The sequence below is a fragment of the Monodon monoceros genome, unplaced genomic scaffold, assembly GCF_005190385.1.
Source record: "Monodon monoceros isolate NGI ecotype Baffin Bay Population unplaced genomic scaffold, NGI_Narwhal_1 Super_Scaffold_2, whole genome shotgun sequence".
Lineage (NCBI taxonomy): Eukaryota > Metazoa > Chordata > Mammalia > Artiodactyla > Monodontidae > Monodon > Monodon monoceros.
This window is the reverse complement of record NW_021703776.1, coordinates 61,355,481-61,370,952: the sequence shown is the minus strand read 5'-3', so window position 1 is coordinate 61,370,952 and position 15,472 is coordinate 61,355,481. Positions and strand designations below refer to the sequence as shown.

The following is a 15,472-nucleotide window of genomic DNA, read 5'->3' as shown; positions in this document are numbered from 1 at the left end:
CCAGGATCCCAGGTCCAAGTACTCTGATCAGTGGAGAGGTCAATCACACCCTTTCAAGTACGTATTCAATGTCCGGTTCTATGTCAGCTCCTAGAAGTTAGCATGAGTCAGTCTACCAGGTGTCTGATTAAGGCACAAATGCACATCTACTGAGGCATCAATAAGAACGTAAGCTCTATGTGGGCTGGGAGTTTGTCTTTTTCTCTGCTGAATCCCCAATACCTTAGGGCAGTGTCTGGTCATGAAGGCACTCAATAAATTTTTGTTTAATAAATTTTATTTTTATTTATTTATTATTTTTGGCTGTGTTGTGTCTTCATTGCTGCACGTGGGCTTTCTCTAGTTGCAGCGAGCGGGGGCTACTCTTCGTTGCAGCACGCGGGCTTCTCATTGAGGTGGCTTCTGTTGTTGCAGAGCACGGGCTCTAGGCGCACGGGCTTCAGTAGTTGTGGCTCGCAGGCTCTAGAGCCAGGCTCAGTAGTTGTGGCTCATGGGCTCTAGAGCACAGGCTCAGTAGTTGTGGCGCACGGGCTTAGTTGCTCCGCAGCATGTGGGACCTTCCCGGACCAGGGCTCGAACCCGTGTCCCCTGCATTGGCAGGCGGATTCTTAACCACTGCACCACCAGGGAATCCTGGCACTCACTAAATCTTTGATGGACAGACAGATGGGGTTGCTGGGCCTACAAAAAAACCCAGACTAGACCTCGAGCCATAAGATCCCACCTGCCCCAGGCAGCCAGCACCCCTTCCACCCTCATTCCCTCTATCTGGCTGTGCCTTCTCCAAAGAATATACAGTGTAAAAATAAGTGCTGACCAGTGTAGGGGAGTAAAATTGCCACCCCAAAAATGTCTCTTCGACATGTGGATTATTTCAAGTTGAAAATAAACAAGATGCAAAAGACTCAAAAAAAAAGAAAACCTTTCTTTTTACCTCTTTAACTGTCTGAAGAATGTTGGGGCATGGGGGGAGCTATCACCATACATAACTACTGTATGAACTAGATGTGGAGACAGGAAGGAACCTAGCAAAGTCTGTTAGTTAAAATTTCTCTTGGTGTCCCAATGTCTGTGTGGTCTCGTAAACATTTGTTTACCAAACATTTGCTTTTCCATCTCCAGGTCCGAAACCACTACCCCCAACATCCTCTTCTGTCTTTAGCTAATGGTGGTGTTTAAGGTGAGGGTTTCAGACATTTTGGTGAGTTAGTCAGTTTCCCTAGGTCTCTCCCATATATACATGTCATTAAACTTTGTTTGATTTTCTCCTGTTAATCTGTCTCATATCAATTTATTTCTTAGACCAGCCAGAAGAACCTAGAAGGGTAGAGGAAACTATCTCCTTCCCAACATCAGTAAACAGGTGAAAATAATCTAACATTTCATTAGGCCCAACACCAGCCTCCTCTCTGAATAAACCCTTAACCAATGCAGAAAAGTATTCATCAATTTTTCCCACTAGATAAGCCGCCTCAAGAAGAGACACAGGGCTTCCCTGGTGGCGCAGTGGTTGACAGTCCGTCTGCCAATGCAGGGGACACAGGTTCATGCCCCGGTCCAGGAAGACCCCACATGCCACAGAGCGGCTGGGCCCATGAGCCATGGCCCCTGAGCCTGCGCATCCGGAGCCTGTGCTCTGCAACGGGAGAGGCTGCAACAGTGAGAGGCCCGCGTACCACCAAAAAAAAAAGAAGAGACGCAGATGACAAAAAATAAAGCGGCCGGCCAACTGGGCCAGAAGGAAACACGGCAGCTCTTGGCAGCGTGGGTTTCCTCTGAGAGCTCTGGGACTTCTGGTTGGAGTTCTCAGTTCTTCATATATGGGTATCAACAAGTCACAGCGTAATGGAAACTCATTCTTCCCCTCTGCCTATGACACAGGCAGCAACACTGGGTGCAATTCAACTCCATCACCGATTAGCTATTGTGGCCTCTAGCAAATGACTCAACCTCTCTGGGCCTCGTTATCTTAACAGAGAACTGTTTTGAGGTTTGAATGAGCTCGTACATGAGAAGTCCTTCACAGTGTGGGTAAAATATTAGCTTTCTTCACTTTTGAAAAAGAGTGCTTAAAAGGTCATGTGGAAGTTGGGGAACAGAAACTGAGGAAGTGATGCTGCCACAACCCTCCTGCAGCAGAATCCATTCTCTACTTCAGGGCTGCAAACATCCAAACGCTCTAAATTCAGGGCTGTCCCCATGGAACAAAGCAGACAGCAGAAAGGGCCAGAGCCTTTACAGAAGGCCTACCCCCTCCCCTCCACCAACCCTGCAAGAGAAAATGGTTGCAACAAAATGAAATGCCGATGAGTCGGAAAGTCCAGCATTTCTTCCTTCCACAAATATTTACTGAATGCTTACCATGTGCCTGGCCCTGTGGTATGTGGTGAGAAAGCCACAGGCTTCCTCTGTGTCCTGACACCCTTCTAAGGTCAGTCCCTCAGTGATTAGCATTAGGTCCTGGGCAAACCCCACAAGGAGGCCAAGGGCACTCGCTAATCAATAGGACAGAAACAGACCCTGTGCGAGAGCAGCTGGGTGTTACTTGCCAGGGTGCCCCTCCCCCCACCATGGGAACAAATGATTCAGGGTGAAGTAGCCTCATGCCCAGAAAATTTATGAGACTTCAAATGTTTCCCAGAGCCTTATATAATTCTTTGCAAAACTGTCTCATACTTGTGAGAAAGCCAAAAGGAGAAATAATTTAAGCAAGTGTTTTCCATCAGTATATTCTTTTTAGGGAAAGGAAGAATTAGTCCTGAGGGCAAAATGAAACATGAATACGCTGAAAGTCTATTCCTGCATGTATTTGGCTAGAAGTAGAAATTTACATAATACAAAACAACAGAGCATCAAGACACTAGACAAACAGAACATGAAGCAAGGTTTGTTGAATGATCTGAAGACCTTAAGCTGTGATTTGTTGTGGCTTTATAAATCAGAAATTTAAGTCAGGAAAAATAATGTTTCTCCATGGTACAGCCTAGTTTCCAACCAACCTGATGATTCTTAGATCCTCCAAACAAATCCTACTGGGAAAATTCTGAAATCCACTGTAGCAGTAGAAGTCAGAAGCAGGTTAACGAAATGAATGTGTACAGCCAGCCAGGCCAGCCAGAATCTCATCAGCAAAAAGAACACAAAAGCAAAATAAATACTGTATCAACTCTTCCAAAGTAAGTTAGCAAAAAATGGTATCTGAGAAAAAAATTAATAAAGGAAATATGGTTTGGAATACTATGCAACCATTAAAATTCTATGCAACCTGTTGGCATAAAACATTGTTCACAACAAATTACGTAAAGAGAGAAATTACAAACTAATATGTATAGGTGATCCCACTTTTGTCAGTATTTATTGACAAAAAATACTGTAGTATTTTTTGTCAATAGTGTAGATGGATATGTGTTTATTTCCTTTTATCTACATAGATTCACATATACTCAAAAGTATAGAAGGATAGTCACTTCACGGTTATATGAGTTTCCTATTACTGCTATAACAAATTACCACAAGCTTGGTGGCTTAAAACAACATAAATTTATTCTCATAACTCTGGACTCAAAGTCTAAATTCAAGGTATTGGCAGGGATGTGTTCCTTTTGGAGGTTTCAGGAGAATCTGTTTCCTTGCTTCTTCCAGCTTCTCAAGGCCACCCTCCTTCCTTGACTTGTGGCCCTTTCCTCCAACCTCTAAGTCAGCAGTGTAGCATTTTCTCCTCTCTCTGGTCTCCTGCTTCCCTCTTGCAAAGATCCGTGTAAGTACATCAAGGCCACCTGGATGATCCAGGATAATCTCCTCATCTCAAAACCATTACCTTAATCACATCTGCAAAGTCTCTGGGGATTAGGACATGGACATCTTTTAGGGCCGATATTCCACCTACCACATTAACAATGGTTATTCCTGGGTGGTGAGATTATGGGAGATTTTTGTTGTTGTTGATCTCTATTTTCTTATTCTAAAGTCAACATATATTATTTGTGTAACTTTTAAAAAGAAGTTTGCTGTTTGGGTGACAAATATTCTAAAACTGGATTAAGGTGATAGTTGCACAACTCACAACATTTATTAAAAGTCATTGAATTGTATACTTAAATTGGGTGAATTTTATGGTATGTAAATAATACCTCGATAAAGTTGTTAAAAACAAAAACCAAAATCTAATACACAGTGTAGTGAATATAGACAACAATATTGTCTTATAATCATCAAACTTGCTAATTATCAATTATTCCAACCATCAAAAAGAAATGATAATTATGTACCATGATAGAGGTGCTAATTATCACCACAATGGCAATCATATTACAATATACAAATGTATCAAAATAACATGTACACCTTAAATGTACACAAGGTTATATGTCAAATATATTTCAATAAAAACGAAAAACAAAAAAAGGGGGGTTGCAATTTACTTTCAAATGGTCAACAAAGAAAAAATGTACTGTAGTTATATATATAAAGCAAATATAGCAAGATGTTGATGACTGGTGAATCTAAGTGGAGTTCACTGTACAGTTCTTTCAACTTTGGTGTAGGTTTTAAATTTTCCAAAAGGAAAAGGAAAACGGGCAGGGGGAACAAGGAGTCATGACAGAGCATCTCTAGAAACTAGAGTTATTTGCGTATTCGAGTCTGAAGCTAGACTTTAGCTTCTACGCTTTGCCAGAGGCCCTGGTTCCAAGCAGCGTGGAAGCATCAGTTAGTGTCTCTCTAAGGCAGTCTTAGAAGGCAGCCAGCGCTTACCTCTTCCTTCCTCGCCATACCCCAGGTGAGGGGGGACAACGATCCTCCGCTTCTCTCCAATGCAAACGCCGAGTAAACCTTCATCCATCCCAGCAATCACGTAGCCCTGCCCAATGTACGTGTCAAAGGTGCGGTTCCGCGAGTAGCTGGGAAAGAGGAAAAGAGCTTGGTCACGAGGGATACCGCAGCAGCAGTGTAGTTGGTACCATGAGGCAACAGAGGGCAGGGGCCTCCAGACTCCAGAAGAGGGTGAACCCTAGAATCTGAGTACAAGCCAGGAAACACGCCCCCCTGAAATGATGAACAAGGATCCACACACTGCGTGGGAGCTGCCGCCTGCACAAACGCTCCCAGAAACGAGCCCTCCAGCCCTCTGGTTTGGTCAGGTTATGAATGGGATGCGGGTTACAAGAAGCAATCATGCAGAAATGTAGCTATAATGTAAATCGGACTCTACGCTTGTTGACCATGTCAGGTTAATGAAAAAAGCATCAAGGGGGCCCTTGTCAGAAACTAAGAATTTCTCTGTTATCTCTTGTAAAGAAACAACTTAGAAGTTCTAGAGTCTTCTATTACTCTAACATAAAGTTTCAAATGAAAGCCCAAAAAGGAAAAAAAAGAAAGAAAGAAAGAAAGAAAGAAACTAAGAATTTCTCTAAAGAGGAGAGTATCTGTATATGTGGGACATGAATATTCAGATTGCCAGAAAAGTAGCATATATACTGAGAGCAATTTAACTCTGCAGTGAACTCGCCCTACTGCAATCCATGCTCACCAAGCTACCTCCCAGTGAGTACCTGAATTTCCCAAGTGCCTCTGGTAGGAGCCCCAAGCATTCCACTCAGTGGAGAGATCCAGCCTCTGTATTAATTGCCAATTGAGTCTGATTACTATGAGTTTGGAGAAAACAAAGCCTGATGATTCCAGAATAAAATAATAAAACTTCATTTGCCACTTCAGATACTGAACTCTGAACCACAGTGATCTGTACCCATTACCCACCCCCAGCTGGAGCAGATGTGGCAAAAAGCTTGTCCTGAGAAAGAGCCAGTCAGTTCCACTGTCACCTCATCAAACACAGCCCAAGGATGACTGTGTCAGAGAAGATAGTCAGCAGTGGGACCAGGGAGATGAAAAGGCAGAGTTGTGAGAGGCTCTTCCTCCTCAACACCCCTCAGGGACCACAAAAACAAGGGGCGTGAAGAAATGATAGTAACAAATGATTCTCCTCATCCAGGAAGCAGATTTTCTACATAATTATCTGTATTTCATTGTATATGTATGGAAGACCTATGAAGTGCATAACTCTGGTTCCCTGTGAAGAGGGGAACTGGGTGATTGAGGGACAAGGATAGGTGAAAAATTCTTCATTGTATATTCTTTTACACTTTTAGGATTTTGAACCGTATCAATGTATCACAGTAGGAAAAAATGATGTTTAAAAAGAAAAAGAATATTCTCTATCATACAAACTAAAAAGTTACAATAGCTAAAGGTATGATTGTGGCCCAGAAATAGCTAGATCACTGGAAAAGGATAAAAATTCTAGACCAAGACCCAAAAGTGTATACAAGAATTTGGTACATGATCAATGTCAGATTTTAAATGAGTGAGGAAAATACAGTTATTCAATAAAGGGTGTTGGAAAAACTGGCTAACCATCTGGAAAAAACCATTTAGATCCTTACTGTCATACTGAACACCACAATAAATTCCAGATGGATTTAAGATTGAAACATGAAAGCATTTATAAACACGGAGAGAGCCTGCAGAAGCTTTTTAATATTTACTTCGAGTGGTGAAAATGGAAGGGGTTGATGTGAAATTATTACATTTTATTAAATATCTTTGCATTGTTTCACTTATACAACAAGAACGTAATATTCTTTAAAATAAAAATTCTAATAGAGAATATTTTAAAGGATAAAAAAATAAAGCCATTAGAAGAGCAGGAGGAAAATACAGGTGAATATTTATATACTCTAGGGGAAAAAAAACAAGTCCAGGGGCGGGGAGAGACTTTTTAGCAAGTTACTCAAGACAGAATATATAAGAATTTACATAAGAATAAAGGAAGCCATAAAGGAGAAATGGAATGTATTTAACAACATAAAAGGTTTATATTTAAACAGATCAAAAATCACAACAACCGAAATTAAAATGCAAATAAACAGGCAATATGCTTTCAACAATATGCGACCATAAAAATGTTAATATCTTTAATGTACAGAGATTTTAAATTAATAAGAAAAGGACAAATACCAATATCCTCAATATAAAAACAGTCAAATACACCAACAGGTAAATCACAAAAGAAAATATCCAAATAGTCAATAAACATTTGAAAGAATTTCAACCTTAATAGCAATCAAAGATATTCACATTACAATTATAAAGTTCTATTTTTCTCCTATAAATTGGCAAAGATTATTTTTAAATAATACCCAATGTTGCTGAGTTTGCAGGAAATGGGGTACTCTTAGTGATGTAAAACCTTCCTTGAGGACAACTTGGTACTTATATCAAAAGCTGTAAAAATACACATAACCTTAGACCTAGAGATTCTTCTAGAAATTTATCCTAAGGAAACAATCATATTATTTAAGATTTAGCTACAAAAATAATTATTGCAGTCCCTCTTAGAACATCAAAAATAGAAAATAATAGGGATTGATTACTAAATTAAGGCAAATCTATATAATGGAATATTACTTAGCTCTTAGGATGGATTAGACCCCAGTGTACTAAAATGGAAATCTGTTTGAAACCTAAGAAAACTGGTTCCATTAATATGGAAAGAAATCTGGTATCCACTAGAAAAATGGCTTTTCAACTAAAAATAAAATTCCAGGGAATAAAAGACAGAACCAAGCTCATATGTGACAAGTAATCACACGCACACACTGTCTGAATTTTTTTTAATAGAAAAAATAAAAACAACTCAAATGTCATCAATGGGGAATGGTTAGATAAATATGGTATATTCACTCAATGAAACACTACACAGACATAAAAAATGATTTCTCTCTATGCATTAATATGGAAAAATTCCAAGGTGAAAAAAAGCAAGGAGCAGGGGCTTCACTGGTGGTGCAGTGGTTAAGAATCCGCCTGCCAATGCAGGGGACATGGGTTCGAGCCCTGGCCCAGGAGGATCCCACATACCGCGGAGCAACTAAGCCCATGCACCACAACTACTGAGCCTGCACTCTAGAGCCGGCGAGCCACACTACTCAACCCACATGCCACATCTACTGAAGCCCGTGCGCCTAGAGCCTGTGCTCCACAACAAGAGAAGCCACCGCAATGAGAAGCTCGCGTGCCGTAACGAAGAGTATAGCCCCTGCTCGCCGCAACTAGAGAAAAGCCCATGCGCAGCAACGAAGACCCAAGGCAGCCAAAAATAAATTAATTTTAAAAAAAAGCAAGGAGCATAATAGTGTATATAGTACGTAGCATTATGTTATCTGTATATGTATATAATACATAATGTTATATATGTATGTATATAGTATTCTATATGCTATATACTATAAAGCGGAGAAAATAATATAACAATTGTATTTGCTTATATCTGCTTTAGGAAAAAAATCCACACATTTGAAGAATAAAAAAAGAAACTTATTAATAACAGTGGTTAACCCTAAGTGGCTTGGGGGGAGGGGGATGTGAGGTTGGTAGGGATGGTTGGTACAACATATCTTAACGCATATTTTGTTTTAATTTTGAACCATGAGACTATTGCCTTTTTCCCAAAAAGTCAAATGAAAAATTTAAAAGAAGGGATCCGCGGAGTAGTAAGAATGAATTATGCAAATAAAATTATACCGTATAAAAATTCTGTAATGTTTCTGGGTGACTAATTAAACGAGAAGTTTCTTACCTCAGAGAAACAGGTAGATTGCTGTCACTACTTGCTTGCTCTATAGGAAGCTAAAGGAATCCAAACAACGCATGCCACCTGAATGAGCAACACATACCAGACACCTGTTGCCTCCTCACAACTGCAGGCTAAGCCTGATAAACAAAACAAAGCTTTGAATAACAACAGGCTCCGCCCAGCATCCAAACAGTCCCTGCAGCAGATAAGCCATTAAGGTTTGCAAAGTGCTTCTGCCTACCTTCTCTCTTTAATCTAACCATCTCTTTGAGAAAGGTGCTAACAACAGCGGAAAAACCTGAAGCTCAGGGAGGTCAAATGCTATCCTAAGTCACACACCTAGTGCACCACACACAGGGACTGGAATCCAGGTCTCCCAGCACCAAGTCTGTTCTCTTCGCATCCTACCGCCTGGACCTGCCTCCTGGTCACTTCCCACCTTGGACCCCAGAGTTGGGTTTATACTTGGATAGCTGAGCACAGTCTAGAGGGATTGTGGGAGTCCAGGGTGAGCCTCTCCTCCTTTCCTGCAGATCCATCTCTCACAGGCCCCAAGGAGACCGTTCTAACAACCTCTGAAGGAATTCAGTATCAGAAAATAGAAACCTACACTGGAGACGAAAATACTAACTCAAAATCAGCACTGACAAGCTATAAACTATATTTAATAAGATGTTCTGGTAAGTGAAGGACCCTGTTGTTTGCTTACCTGGAATCAAAGAATGTGCCATCCAGAAGTGTGCCGTTGTAATGATACCTGAGAAAGTCCCCCGTTTGACTTTGCCGCTCACAGTTTTCAGGTACTACCTTATTCTCAATGGAAATGCCATCCTTGGGATTATGGAGGTCCAATAATGCAACATCAAACACCAGAGATGCCTGCCCAGGAATGTCTTTCCCTAGAGTGGAATGAAGGAAGATGATGAAATCAGGACACAAGATTTAGGAAGTATCAATACTTTAACGACAATTCAACACCCACTATGTTGGTGTTACACATTCCTTGAAGTTTCCCAGCCAAGAAAACAAATGTTCTTCCACATCTTGGGTGGTCCCCCATGGTGTCTAACCGTGCTGTCTCACGTGGTGTCCAACCGAGGGCTGGCAGGTATAATTTGAAGCCTGACTTCCTCAGAAAAAGGAGCAAACCGATAATAATGACATGGAGAATACTGTGACCACATTTTCTATGCTTGTGCTTGCAAATCAAGGCTCTATGTGAGTGGTTATATACCCACATGCAAACCCAAATACATACCTCTGTGGGTTTCTGTTTGTATACAGATGCAAATCACAGACATTCCAAAGCTTGGATCTGATTCTGGAGAACACTACACAGACTTGTTCTTTGGAACTCACAGACAATTATTTTAAAATTTATTTTATTGAGTACAGTCGTTTTACAATGTTGTGTTAATTCCTCCTGTACAGCAAAGTGATTCAGTTATACATATATATATATTCTTTTTTTTTAATAGATAGTTATTGGAGTATAATTGCTTTACAATGTTGTGTTAGTTTCTGCTGTATAACAAAGTGAATCAGCCATATGAATACATATATCCCCATATCTCCTCCCTCCCGACCTCCCTCCCACCCTTCCTATCCCACCCCCCCTAGGTCATCTCAAAGCACCAAGCTGATCTCCCTGTGCTATGCGGCTGCTTCCCACTAGCTAACTATTTTACCTTCGGTAGTGTATATATGTCGATGCGACTCTCACTTCAGCCCAGCTTCCCCCTCCCACCCCATGTCCATTCTCTATGTCTACGTCTTTATTCCTGCCCTGCAACTAGGTTTATCAGTACCTTTTTTATTTTTCAGATTCCATATATATGCATTAGCATATGGTATTTTTCTCTTTCTGACTTACTTCACTCTGTATGACAGACTCTAGGTCCATCCACCTCACTACAAAGAACTCAATTTTGTTTCTTTTTACGGCTGAGTAATACTCCATTGTATATATGTGCCACATCTTCTTTATCCATTCATCTGTTGATGGACACTTAGGTTGGTACCATTTCCTGGCTATTGTAAATAGTACTTCAGTGAACATTGTGGTACATGTCTTTTTGAATTATGGTTTTCTCAGGGTATATGCCCAGTAGTAGGATTGCTGGGTCGTATGGTAGTTCTATTTTTAGTTTTTTAAGGAACCTCCATACTGTTCTCCATAGTGGCTGTATCAATTTACATTCCCACCAACAGTGCAACAGGGCTCCCTTTTCTCCACACCCTCTGCAGCATTTATTGTTTGTAGATTTTCTGATGATGCCCATTCTAACTGGTGTGAGGTGATGCCTCATTGTAGTTTTGATTTGCATTTCTCTAATGATTAGTGACGTTGAGCATCCTTTCATGTGTTTGTTGGCAATCTGTATATCTTCTTTGGAGAAATGTCTATTTAGGTCTTCTGCCCATTTTTGGATTGGGTTATTTGTTTTTTTGATATTGAGTTCCATGAGCTGCTTGTATATTTTGGAGATTAATCCTTTGTCAGTTGCTTCGTTTGCAACTACTTTCTCCCATTCTGCGGGTTGTTTTTTCATTTTGTTAATGGTTTCTTTTGCCGTGCAAAAGTTTTTAAGTTTCATTAGGTCCCATTTGTTTATTTTTGTTTTTATTTCCATTTCTCTAGGAGGTGGATCAAAAAGGATCTTGCTGTGATTTATGTCATAGAGTGTTCTGCCTATGTTTTCCTCGAAGAGTTTGATAGTGTCTGGCCTTACATTTATGTTTTAATCCATTTTGAGTTTATTTTTGTGTATAGTGTTAGGGAGTGTTCTAATTTCGTTCTTTTACATGTAGCTGTCCAGTTTTCCCCGCACCACTTATTGAAGAGGCTGTCTTTTCTCCATTGGATATTCTTGCCTCCTTTATCAAAAATAAGGTGACCATATGTGTGTGGGTTTATCTCTGGGCTTTCTATCCTGTTCCATTGATCTATTTTTCTGTGTTTGTGCCAGTACCATCCTGTCTTGATTACTGTAGCTTTGTAGTACAGTCTGAAGTCTGGGAGCCTGATTCCTCCAGCTCCATTTTTCTTTCACAAGATGGCTTTGGCTATTCGAGGTCTTTTGTGTTTCCATACAAATTGTGAAATTTTTGTTCTACTTTGTGAGAAATGCCACTGGTAGTTTGATAAGGATTGCATTGAATCTGTGGATAGCTTTGGGGAGTATAGTCATTTTCACAATGTTGATTCTTCCAATCCAAGAACATGGTATATCTCTCCATCTGTTTATATCATCTTTAATTTCTTTCATCAGTGTCTTATACTTTTCTGCATACAGGTTTTTTTCTCCTTAGGTAGGTTTATTCCTAGGTATTTTATTCTTTTTGTTGCAATGGTAAATGGGAGTGTTTCCTTAATTTCTCTTTCAGACATTTCATCATTAGTGTATAGGAATGCAAGAGATTTCTGTGCATTAATTTTGTATCCTGCTACTTTACCAAATTCATTGATTAGCTCTAGTAGTAGCATCTTTGGGATTCCCTATGTATAGTATCATGTTATCTGCAAACAGTGACAGCTTTACTTCTTGTTTTCCAATTTGGATTCCTTTTATTTCTTTTTTTTTTCCTCTGCTTGCTGTGGCTAAAACTTCCAAAACTATGTTGAATGATAGTGGTGACAGTGAGCAACCTTGTCTTGTTCCTGATCTTAGTGGAAATGATTTCAGTTTTTCACCACTGAGAACAATGCTGGCTGTGGGTCTGTCATATATGGCTTTTATTATGTTGAGATAAGTTCCCTCTATGCCTACTTTCTGGAGGGTTTTTTATCATAAATGGGTGTTGAATTTTGTGGAAAGCTTTTACTGCATCTATTGAGATGATCATATGGTTTTTATCCTTCAATTTGTTAATATGGTGTATCACATTGATTGATTTGCATATATTGAAGAGTCCTTGCATTCCTGGGATAAACCCTACTTGATCATGGTGTATGACCCTTTTAATGAGCTGCTGGATTCTGTTTGCTAGTATTTTGTTCAGAATTTTTGCATCTATGTTCGTCAGTGATATTGGCCTGTAGTTTTCTTTTTTTGTGACATCTTTGTCTGGTTTCAGTTTCAGGGTGATGGTGAAATGAGTTTGGGAGTGTTCCTCCCTCTGCTATATTTTGGAAGAGTTTGAGAACTCTGTGAAGCCTGTGAAGCCTATGAAGCCATCTGGTCCTGGGCTTTTGTTTGTTGGAAGATTTTTAATCAGAGTCTCAATTTCAGTGCTTGTGATTGGTCTGTTTATATTTTCTATTTCTTCCTGGTTCAGTCTCGGAAGGTTGTGCTTTTCTAAGAATTTGTCCATTTCTTCCAGGTTGTCCATTTTATTGGCATAGAGTTGCTTGTAGTAATCTCTCATGATCCTTTGTATTTTTTTTTGTTTTTTTTTGATCCTTTGTATTTCTGCAGTGTCAGTTGCTACTTCTCCTTTTTCATTTCTAATCCTGTTGATTTGAGTCTTCTCCCTTTTTTCTATGATAAGTCTGGCTAATCGTTTATCAATTTTGTTTATCTTCTCAAAGAACTTTTAGTTTTATTGATCTTTGCTATCGTTTCCTTCTTTTTCCTTTATTTCTGATCTGATCTTTATGATTTCTTTCCTTCTGCTAACTTTGGGTTTTTTTTGTGTTCTTCTTTCTCTAACTGCTTTAGGTATAAGGTTAGGTTGTTTTTTTGAGATGTTTCTTGCTTCTTGCGGTAGGATTGTATTGCTATAAACTTCCCTCTTAGAACTGTTTTTGCTGCATCTCATAGGTTTGGGTTGTCATGTTTTCATTGTCATTTGTTTCTACGTGTTTTTTGATTTCCTCTTTGATTTCTTCAGTGATTTCTTGGTTATTCAGTAGCGTATTGTTTAGCCTCCATGTGTTTGTATTTTTTACAGTTTTTTTCTTGTAACTGATATCTAGTCTCATAGTGTTGTGGTCAGAAAAGACACTCGATACAATTTCAATTTTCTTAAATTTACCAAGGCTTGGTTTATGACCCAAGATATATTCTATACTGGACAATGTTCCATGAGCACTGAGGAGAAAGTGTATTCTGTTGTTTTTGGATGGAATGTCCTATAAATATCAATTAAGTCCATCTTGTTTAATGGGTCATTTAAAGCTTGTGTTTCCTTATTTATTTTCATTTGGATGATCTGTCCATTGGTGAAAGTGGGGTGTTAAACTCCCCTACTATTATTGTGTTACTGTCGATTTCCCCTTTAATGGCTGTTAGCATTTGCCTTATATATTAAGGTGCTCCTATGTTGGGTGCATAAATATTTACAATTGTTATATCTTCTTCTTGGATTGATCCCTTGATCATTATGTAGTGTCCTTCTCTTTCTCTTGTAATAGTCTTTATTTTAAAGTCTATTTTATCTGATATGAGAATTGCTCCTCCAGCTTTCTTTTGATTTCCATTTGCATGGAATATCTTTTTCCATCCCCTCACTTTCAGTCTGTATGTGTCCCTAGGTCTGAAGTGGGTCTCTTGTAGACAGCATATATACAGGTCTTGTTTTTGTATCCATTCAGCCAGCCTGTGTCTTTTGGTTGGAGCATTTAATCCATTTACATTTAAGGTAATTATTGATATGTATGTTCCCATTACCATTTTCTTAATTGTTTTGGGTTTGTTTTTGTAGGTCTTTTCCTTCTCGTGTTTCCTGCCTAGAGAAGTTCCTTTAGCATGTTTTGTAAAGCTGGTTTGGTGGTGATGAATACTCTTAACTTTTGTTTGTCTGTAAAGGTTTTAATTTCTCTGTCGAATCTGAATGAGATCCTTGCTGGGCAGAGTAATCTTGGTTGTAGGTTCTTCCCTTTCATCACTTTAAATATGTCCTGCCACTCCCTTCTGGCTTGCAGAGTTTCTGCTGCAAGATCAGCTGTTAACCTTATGGGGATTCCCTTGTATGTTATTTGTTGCTTTTCCCTTGCTCCTTTTAATATTTTTTCTTTGTATTTAATGTTTGATAGTTTGATTAATATGTGTCTTGGTGTGTTTCTCCTTGGATTTATCCTGTATGGTACTCTCTGCGCTTCCTGGAGTTGATGGGCTATTTCCTTTCCCATGTTAGGGAAGTTTTCAACTATAATCTCTTCAAATATTTTCTCAGTCCCTTTCTTTTTCTCTTCTTCATCTAGGACCCCTATAATTCAAGTGTTTGTGTGCTTAATGTTGTCCCAGAGGTCTCTGAGACTGTCCTCAATGCTTTTCATTCTTTTTTCTCTATTCTGCTCTGCAGTAGTTATTTCCACTATTTTATCTTCCAGGTCACTTATCTGTTCTTCTGCCTCAGATATTCTGCTATTGATTCCCTCTAGAGAATTTTTAATTTCGTTTATTGTGTTGTTCATCATTGTTTGTTTGCTCTTTAGTTCTTCTAGGTCTTTGTTAAATGTTTCTTGTATTTTCTCCATTCTATTTCCAAGGTTTTGGATCATCTTTACTATTATTACTCTGAATTCTTTTTCAGGTAGACTGCCTATTTCCTCTTCATTTGTTTGGTCTAATGGGTTTTTACTTTGCTCCTTCATCTGCCGTGTATTTCTCTGTCTTCTCATTTTGCTTGACTTACTGTGTTTGGGGTCTCCTTTTAGCAGGCTGCAGGTTCGTAGTTCCTGTTGTTTTTGGTGGCTGTCCCCAGTGGGTGAGGTTGGTTCACTGAGTTGTGAGGCTTCCTGTTGGAGGGGACTGGTGCCTGTGTTCTGGTGCATAAGGCTAGATCTTGTCTTTCTGGTGGGCAGGACCATGTCCGGTGGTGTGTTTTGGGGTGTCTGTGAACTTATTATGATTTTAGGCAGCCTCTCCGCTAATGGGTGGGGCTGTGTTCCTGTCT

General features: G+C 39.5%; 1 protein-coding gene across 1 annotated transcript in view; it reads right to left on the bottom strand.

Annotated features, from left to right (window-relative positions):
* FKBP9 (FKBP prolyl isomerase 9) overlaps positions 1-15,472 on the bottom strand; it is a 47,910-nt gene that overhangs the window by 13,997 nt on the left and 18,441 nt on the right. The window contains exons 5-6 of the mRNA XM_029234319.1: positions 9,342-9,531; positions 4,753-4,898 (exon numbers count right to left, since the gene is read on the bottom strand). Of these exons, the coding sequence (XP_029090152.1) occupies positions 4,753-4,898; positions 9,342-9,531 (336 nt within the window). The remainder of the gene's footprint in view (positions 1-4,752; positions 4,899-9,341; positions 9,532-15,472) is intronic.